The 9,527-nt window shown below is 46.5% G+C and overlaps 1 protein-coding gene across 1 annotated transcript; it reads left to right on the plus strand.

Moving 5' to 3' along the window:
* The first annotated feature begins 599 nt into the window (after positions 1-599).
* TMEM174 (transmembrane protein 174) lies at positions 600-6,326 on the plus strand. Its single transcript, XM_009466358.2, has 3 exons — positions 600-731; positions 1,993-2,644; positions 3,603-6,326. Exons 2-3 carry the CDS (start codon positions 2,013-2,015, stop codon positions 3,703-3,705), a joined length of 735 nt encoding a protein of 244 aa, XP_009464633.1. The 5' UTR covers positions 600-731; positions 1,993-2,012; the 3' UTR covers positions 3,706-6,326.
* The last annotated feature ends 3,201 nt before the right edge of the window (positions 6,327-9,527 follow it).

Raw genomic sequence — 9,527 nt, forward strand, 5'->3', positions numbered from 1 at the left:
TTGCGTAGGACCAAGGAAGTGCTCCAACACAACCCTGTTACAAATAGCGGTTGCAGATTTCTTGAATAAATGAGAGGAGGAAGGTGACGCTACATCTGTATATACCATTAGTTAGACAGCTATTATGATGTAATGCTGCTTTTAAAAGGATGTTGGAAAGCCTGGAAGATTCAGCAAACAGCGACAAGAATGATTCATGGTATGGAAAAACCTGACTTGCAGAGAGCAGCAACAGAAGTTCATTCCATTAAGTTTACCAAATATAAGGTTAAAGGTGACTTAGGTTTTGGCTATAATTACCAATACAAGGACAGCTTATCTAGTATTTCAGCATTTCTAATTTAGTTGTCTTCATACAAAACCACTGCCTTGCAAACCCTAACACTTTGTTCAAGTGGTGCAGTGTCCTGACTAGACTTGGTGCTGGGGCAAGGGGTGATCTTGAGTGTATTTGTCAGAAAATTTGTTGGCACCCTCAGTAACAGAAGAGACATAATACTGACTTTGGAAACTTCCCAGACATTTTTAGAGGAGTCCAGCACTAACATTCCTCAAGGTCTGTCTGCTAACAAATGAGAAAGAGACATCTGCAATTGCATTCAGGATCAGTTCTGAAGGCGCCAAACGCGGTGAGCAGCCCCTTTCAGAAGTGAGCTGTTGTCGCACTGTGTGATATGAATGCACAGTAGACTAAAGGCACCTTTACTGATTTTGAAGAAGCCGTCTGAAAGGTGAGTTTTCTAGTTCTAGAGCTATATTTACCTTATAAATCTCAGGATAAGCTTGCTTCCCCAGAGCTTCTGGTAGCAGGAAATAGTATGTTCTACCACCTGAGGAGTAATCTCTGTCCTGTGTGTACTCCCCCACCATGCTAGTCAAAACAGATTGAGTAGTTGGAGATTTTTCCTCCTGAAGGAATTATACAAAGACGTTCTACCAGAACCCTCCAACAGCAATTACTTTAGTCTGAAACCATTAGGAAACAGAAAATCTCAACATTCAATTAATCTGTCTGTTTAATATATGGGACATATGTTCAACAGAAAATTAATTGTGATGTAAAAAAAATATTCTAGGTACTTCTGAGTACAGGATAAGATCCCTCACTTTACCAGGTTTAACATTACACGAGATGCTTTCTCATTCCTGCAATGGTGCGCTATTCAGGGTATGTGGGCTTTATTCAGTATAAACTTTGAGGAAAGGCCGGAGATCCCACAACAAAAAATGTCCACAATTAAGGGGAAATTACAGAGCAATTATGCTACCTTCAAACAGCTGGAAAGCTTTGGCTGGCTTGAAATAACTTTTCTCCCACACCCAACAGCTCTCCCAGGCTGTTCAGCACTCACCACCCTGTTGCCACTTACCCTCCCACCCACCCACTGCTCCCCCTTGGCAAAATACCAGAAAGCCTACTTTGATATTGCTTAAACCACGGAAGCTCTGGACTGCAGAACAAGCTGCAACAGAGGTCCAGGCATGGTTATAAATGTCACGCTTCGGAGCACTGCAAAGCACTCCCAGCAATGGCCGCGCATTTTCCTGCAGATCTGGGTTGCTGGAGCGGTGCCCAAGGAGAGCGAGAGTCGACGCGCTGCTGTTGACTAAACGTATGCTGTCCATATGTTGGATGCATCAGCTGGCAGCGGGCCTAGGAAAAGCTGCGGTGGCTGCAGCTTCCTTTCTGTCCCATCTGGCATGGGCCCAGCTAGGAAGTATCAGTGGGGGCCAAATTAAAGACGAGGATAAAGAGATAAGCAGCCATGCAAGGGTGAAGCCATTTCGGAAGCGATGGTGGTAATTCAAGAAGTCTTTAGTGATCGCTTCAGGCTTCACTTCCCAGACCTTTATTCTTCTAAGCAAAGTTTATTCTTTCACATGACGGACTCTGTTAACCATACACGCGCAAAGTTCTTGTATAACTAACCTGAACCTTCGACTTTAAATGCTCTGCCGAGTCCCTTACAAGCCCCCTTTCTCTTGAGGCAGAAGATACGTTATACTCGGTAATGGAGCAGAACAACAACAATGTAGAAGATTTCTCCTTGAATGTCTTTTCTGTCACTCCTTATCAGCCAAACAGATCCGATGTCCTGGTGTCAGATGGGGATAAAGCCGGCGCCACTTTGCTCTTTTCAGGTGTGTTTTTGGGACTGGTGGGCATCACTTTCACCGTAATGGGATGGATAAAATACGATGGCGTTACTCACCTGGAGTGGACTCAGTTACTAGGGCCTATTCTGCTGTCTGTCGGGGTGACTTTTATTCTGATTGCTGTTTGTAAATTTAACATGCTTACATGCAAGCCCTGTAAAGAAAGAGAGGAAAATACGTCAGATCTCGACCAGACTGCAAGTGGACAGTCCTTTGTCTTCACTGGCATTAACCAGCCCATAACTTTTCACGGCGCTACAGTGGTACAGTACATCCCTCCGCCATACCCAGCCCAGGAAGGCATTGCTGTGAGTCCTGGCTACCTCCACCCGGTGCTCAGCTGCTGCGGCGCTGTTTCCTCCAGCACCTCACCGATTCCTACCCCTGGCTCTCCTCACTTCTGCCCTGCCTACCCCCTGGATAACCCAGCTTTTACTGGAGATGAGAACTACGCTACTTATCCCGTCGAGAATACCAGGAATCAGAGGTACATCTTGGTGTGTTCGGACACAGGCTTCTGAGTATTTTAAGTGCTGTGTGTGCTTGCAAAGGAAACAAAAGTTAGTCCAGGGTGTTATCCTTCTTCAGACATTTTTTTTTCTTTGTTAGGAGTATTTCTTGAGTAAAGACTATGGAGACATACTTTTTCTGGAAAGCATTTTTATCCAAATTAAATTCACTTATTAATCCCTTTCAATTTTCTGTCTACTAAATCTCATGTTATTTTTTAAGATATTAGTATATATGCTCCTGCCCATGTGTTTTTTTTATGCTTATCTTACTACCTTTAGACTGTTGACCAGAAGGTTATTATATGTACAGCCAGAGGCTTCCACTCAAACACAATCACAACATGCGAGTCAGCACACAAACAGCATTTTTACAACAATGCAAGAATTAGTTTGGTACCAGATGCTCTCCCTCCTGATTATGCCTGGTCACAACACAATTCTCTCCCACTGTAGCAACCTTCCAGCCCTTACTCTTTTCCTAGTTCTGGGGCATAAACAAGATCGCTGATATTACAGAGCAGTATGAAACTGCTTTAATCAGACACAAAATAATTTTATATAGTTCTTTCCTCTAAGGAGAAGTATTCTAATTATAGGAATTGCTCAGAATTTTATCCTTCCTAGAATACAAGTCACTTCTAGTTCATTTATCAGAGTCTGTTTGAAAAACTTCTGACTGACCCATCATCCTAAGCAACATGTGTGACAGGCATAGGCAGCATGAAAACAACGGTCACCTCCTGACACTTCTACACTTCACGAAAAGAACACAGCAAATGGTTGAGTTGCAGTAAAACTTCATCTCGTAGCATTTTCTCAAGAAGTCAGGAAGTGCTCTTCCCAGATAAGGCTGACAGGATGCAGCACTGAGGTTACTTGCGTGCTTTGTGTTTGCTGAATTATTTTTGCACCTGCTCCTCTTCCTATTTTCAGGTCAGAGGACAGTTCTGATGAGCCAGAAGAACTGCTGGAAGACTACGCCTGTGATGACTTGTCACCTCCACGTTACGAGGAAATATACCCACTGTCTTCATAAAATAACCATGGACGACAGATGACAATTCTAAGAGATGCCAGCTTTTTAATCCCCAAGAATCTTTTCTTTAAACACTTGCATGATAAGCAAGTGTAGGCAAGATCTTGATCTGATACACAGTTCAGTATCACTGAAGATATTTAACCAATCCCTTCTTTTTCTCCCTCAAAATTCATTAGGCCTTTGCTATGCAGTTTAATAGCAGAGCTATTAATTATTTAATAGCAAAACTATTAAATTCAAGGATCTAAATCCATATTGGGGTTCCCCAACAAGAAGCCTGATTTTCAAACTTGCTGAAACCACTGTGAACTGTGAATGCACAAGATGTTTGTGGAAGGCATGATTGCTCCTGGACATTCAGCATCATTAGAAAACACTTGATTTATTCTTGATATATATTCCCTCTTGATTGCTTGGAAAACTTCAAAGTGTTCAAATGTCTGATCCATGAAAGTGCCTATAACGTTTTCATTCTGTCTGGTTCCCTAGACTAGCTCACACGTTAATAAGTCCAGTCTACAGATTAGACTTGCTCTGCTTGGTTCACCTGTACAACCCAGTCCTGTAGGCATTTTTGGAGCACCTTGCTTGAACCAAAGCATCCCAGAACAGACAAAATACAAATAATGACCTTTGCCCATTTTTACACAGACCTCTAAGAGATTCTGCATTCCAAATTCAGTTCCCTTCCCCACCTGCTGGGATCCAAAGCACTGCCTCCCACCAGGAGTCGTAACAACTACTAGGTTAATGTCCCTAGAGAAAATGGCACCTCTGAAGCCTTGACAGAAGTGTATGGTCCTACCAGTTTTAAAGGCTTTAACAATCACAGCTTCTCCCTGCTGCACCCTCACTCTGCGAGAGAGCTGTGGTGGAACCCCTCCTGAGGTCCCTTCTTGTTTGAATGTGAGTCCTAGGCGCGTAACTCGTTCCCCCAGAGCATTCAGGCAACTATCGGCTGCAGTGAACTCTCTTGCTCAACTTCAGGATCAACATGGGTTGAGGTATTGTATCCACAAATGGATTCACAGCCCTATCTAAAGAAGGATGAGGTGCATAAGCTCCAAAATCTTGCAATCCAGAATGGAGGTCCCAAAAAGCTTTGCTCAGAAGCTGTCTAAACCCCAGAGCAATGAGAATGCCATGAGTCCTGTCATTTTTACTTTGTATTTCCATATATGCTTCAAGTTCTGCTTTGGAGCGTGCCTAGAAGTACTCTGACACAGCTGGACAAGTCAGGATCTCCCCATGCAGGATCCCATCAGTTTTGCCTATTTCCCTCAAAGGGCTCAAACCAAAAGCTGTTCTCAGCCCACACCTGCTGGAGTAGGCACCACACAAAACGATCTAGAGGGCGATGGTCACCATCCAAAGTAAGAGAGCGGTGTGCTGCTGGTGTGCCTGCGGGTCAGCCTCCTGGCCTGGAATAGCACAGCTGAAAGTAGGCGTCCATTATGGAATGGATGAACTTTCTCTTCCTTGCCGACACAGCTGTCTCAGCTCCTGCCAGTTGTCATCAATCTGTGATTGATCTCACTGATCTCATTCCTGAGGGCTGGAGAAGCCTGGTGTTGAGCGCGGGCAGGCAGTACGGGATGTACCTGTCAGCTGGAAGGCACTGAGTGTCCATGCAGCCTCGCTAGCCATCAGGAGATGTGGTTCTGGATGGAGAGCTGCATTCAGAATATTGTCCAGTTGCATGGAGCTGCAGGTGCACACCGATCTCCCTGTCCTGTATACTAGAGGATGCCAAGAAATAAAGCATTTTTGAGGGGCACAAGACAACCACTGTGCTCCACAGTGATAGACATGACACTGACAGAGGTCATATTTGGGACAAAACATTTAAACCGACTCAAAGCTGGATTAGCAACTGCAGCAGCAGCTACTGGACAGAGACTGCAAACTATGTGCAAGGATTTTCTCACTAGAGAAATACAGGGCACACTGATTTTCAGCAGCGATAGCCTGGTGTTAGCAGGTAGGCATGTGTAGCTGGAGAAAGACAGGCACTCTGTGTTCAGCATGGTCTCTATGGGATTGAGTGAGAGGACAGAAAGTCTAAAAATAAATGCAAGTTTTTCTTATGGAAATCTCTTGCTCCTCTTCCAGAATTTACACAGAGGTGAACTCATCTTCCCTCCACAGCAGGAAACTGGAAGGTCCCAAATCCCCAGTTAGTTCCACATCGACAGATCCCTGCACTTAGCACGTAGTTCTGCTGACTCCAGCAAGCACTGCAGGAGCACAGAGGTCAGGCTTGATGGATCCAATTGCAGGACCAGGGTCAAAATTTCTACCCAATCACCCTACCCCACAACAAGAAAATTCCTTCGGTCAAAAAACCGCAGACTTTTGTTGCTGCTCTTTTTTTTTTCCCAAATATGTGGCATAAGCATCTTTCATAGGGTAATCATAGTTTTATTTTTATGACATCAAATCGTACTGTCAGAGTAAATATAAGAAATCCAGAAGATTGCACTGTGGACTCCGTATTGGTTTTAAAGTTTACTTCTGTAGACACTAAGTTCATTGAAAGAGCCCTGGGTTTCTTTTTAGAGAGAGGGTTGAATAAATAAATTTAAATAACTACATATTAAAATGATCTTGACCCATCAGATGAATTCTGCCTGAATTCTGTGGGAATCTTTTCCTGCTGCACAGATATTTGAGAAGCTCCAGTCTGGCGACATTTGCTTGCTGTACTGATTGCTGATTGTTGTTTTTAAGAATTACATTCTGTGAAGGCTTTTCTTCCTCCTCTTCCTTCCACCTTCTACTTTCATCCTTTTTTCTATTTTAACGATTTTTTTATCTTTAGGGTTTTTTTTGCTTTTGTTACTGTATCCTCAGTGATACAACCATCACATGAATTCACCTCTCAGCATTATGATCTCTCTCTGCCCCATGATGAGTGAAAGAACAAACCTATTTGGCCAGACCTTCGACAAAGGTGAACTGACACAGCTCTGCTAGATTATACTGATTTAACTCCTCGGAGCACCTGGAAGATTGTATTTGAGATTTTGCTCAATACACTTTTCATTTAAACTAGTGCTCTTTAAGCAAAATTACCTTCTCCCACATTGCCTGCAATGGTACTGCAGGCCTGCAGAATGATGCTTTATTATAGTTAGATGCATCTCGAATTCTAGCCATAGCGACAGAATATTGTACGTGAGTATTCAACTATGTAACACTGAATGGGTTATTGGAATTTTTCCTAATATGACTGCATTTATAAGATTTTGACCATAAGCAGGTTAACATATGCAATCGGTAGAGACACGTCTATTGATATGAAGCTGAGCACAATCTGTTCATTGCACTAAAAATTCTGCACAGAGCTGCTCTAAGATCGAGGAGCTATTTCAAAACACTAAATGCCACATGCCAAATGCAGCTGCAGGGCACGAATTTCTTCTCAGATAAAATCTAAATCTGAAGTCCGCTTTTTAACATCATTGCTGCCGTATCTGTGAGGAAGTACAGGAACATAGGAGTCAAGGTTTGCTTTGCTTTAGTCTTGTAGCACTTTCTCACAAAAGCCTAATTTCACCAGAGGTACCTGTTTCTGCCACTGATGCTCCTGCACAAGTGCCTGCATACACATACCCCAGCAGAAAGCCCGTACAAGTGGGCTGTCAAAAGTAGTAGTGCTGAAATCCTTCAAAGAGTTATTTTTAAACTGAATCGGGATTTAGGAAATTGGGGTCTCGGGAAAAAAATAAACCTGTAAGTAGGGCTCGTTCCTTTCCAGAGAGCCCTAGTGACGCACACGGCAGGCCTTCGGCGCGGGGTCCCCGCGGGATGCTCGGGGATGCTGCGCCGCGCCCTCAATTCCGCGCGGAGCCCGAGCCCCCGCTCCCAGGGGGTCTCGCCGCTCTCCCCTGCCCCGGCTGGGCCCTGGCCGAGCAGGTTCACCCCGACAGCCGACGGAGCGGTTTGCCCGGACGCCTCTCCGGCCCCGGCCCCCCGCCCCCGGCCAGCGCCCCCCGCCCTGCCGGCGCGCCCCCGCCGCGTCCCGCCGCCTCGCCGCCGCCAGGGGGCGCCGCAGTGTCCCGGAGCGGCTGGCGGGGGCGGGGGCGCCGGGGCGGGGCCGGGGCGGGGGCGGGGCCGGGGCCGGGGGCGGGGGCGGGGTCGGCGTCGGGGCCGGGGCCGGGGCCGCCCTGGTGCAGCCGTGGGCCGCGGAGCTGCTGTGCCGGCGGCTGCCTCCGTGTCGCGGAGCAGCAGCTCGCAGGCGCCGCCGGGGCCACCCTTTGGCTGGCCCGCCCGTGTTGAAATTGGCCGGCGTTAACGCGATCGTGTGTCCCCGTTGTCTCGGCAGGTGGAAAGGGTGCAGAGCCGGTACGTTTTAAGCTGCTGCCCTGTTGTATGACACCTGGCTTTTGAGCCAGGAGAGCAGAAGCTTTTCTCGCTTACTACGAACACTAAGGATGCCATTAAAAAGTACCCTGAGCTCCCACACAACTGGGAGTTGGCTTGTTTAAGGAAAAAAATACCTGTGGTGAAAGACCCAGCAAAATCACTGAAGAACTGAGTACCCCGCTCTCGCAGGAGGAGTGAACACCTGGACTTCAGCTTGGGGAGAGATGCTGCACAGTGCACCCACACGCACCGTCCTCCTCCTCCTCACCCCTGTGACCTAATGGGACAGACTTCTCTCTGCATGAAAGAGCAGGGGGGAGTCCAAGGGTCATTTGCGAAGAACTAGGGCATGCTGTTTGTATACAGCACGTAAGATAATCTGTGCCTGCTGCAAGTATCATTATTGGCACCACTTTAGCTGTCAGAGCGAATAGATGTCAGCAGGACGTGCTGAACATCGCTATTGCTGCTCCATCCCCAAGCGTGCACCAGTGTGTCTGGCAGAGAAGCATGCAGCACAGCCAGGTGGGATCTCAGGGGCTGTGCCTGCATTAGCTGGGCGGCGCTGCTCAGCAGGAGTGGGTCTGCGAAGTGAAACAGCAGGTGCGGGGAGCCCCGTGCCCACATTCACTGCAGGCTGGAGAGGTTTATATCAGACTTAGTCCTGTGGACTGAATGCCGATTAGCAGCTGAAATACACAAGTTGTTCTCCTAGGGTGTATTTTCTGGTCCAGCTTCATCCAGTAGACATTATTCAGCTCACACCTGTGACGTGATGCAAAGCCTCACAGGGCAAGTGGGAACTGTAGGGAGAGTCTTTTCAAAAGTCCTTGATTTAGAGACACTCCTTGCCCTTCCAGCATGGGGTGGCTTGCAGCAGCTGCAGGAGTTGCGTGTGGTGGAGCAGACCCACATGGACCTACAAAAGAGGCTTGCCTCAGCTTCCCGACACCAGCGAGCTCATGGGAGAGCCTCTCCCAGTACCGATGGAGGTTACTTTGAGAGGTCTCAGCACACAGTGTCGACACCTCCAAAGTTACAGGGAGTCTAATTTTGAGATGTAGCAGGCTTGCGTGCTGAACAACATTTGCGAAGTGATGGATAAGTCTTTTCATAGGGAACAGGCAAAAATGGCTCCCTAGCTCATGTGATCAGTCAGAAAATGCCCTCCTGAGCCTCACCCCGTATGTGATAACAGCACAGAGTCAAGGGGAAATCAGTAATGCCATGTTTGCTTGTATCTGTGCCACGTGTGGCAACGCTAATGAGCAATTGATTGCAGATACACATGCTATTTAGCAAACACCATGGGACATGCTGTAGCAGAGTAGCTGCTCTACATCTCTTATAAAATCCTAGGATGAGATTATTGTTCTTCTGTTTGGGTTATATTGTGTCAGATTTTTTTAAAAGATAGTGGATGGTTTTTGTTTATTTTTACAGGCGAATCA

The sequence above is a fragment of the Nipponia nippon genome, unplaced genomic scaffold (assembly GCF_047370975.1).
Source record: "Nipponia nippon isolate SJK-2023a ecotype South Korea unplaced genomic scaffold, ASM4737097v1 scaffold_8, whole genome shotgun sequence".
NCBI lineage: Eukaryota > Metazoa > Chordata > Aves > Pelecaniformes > Threskiornithidae > Nipponia > Nipponia nippon.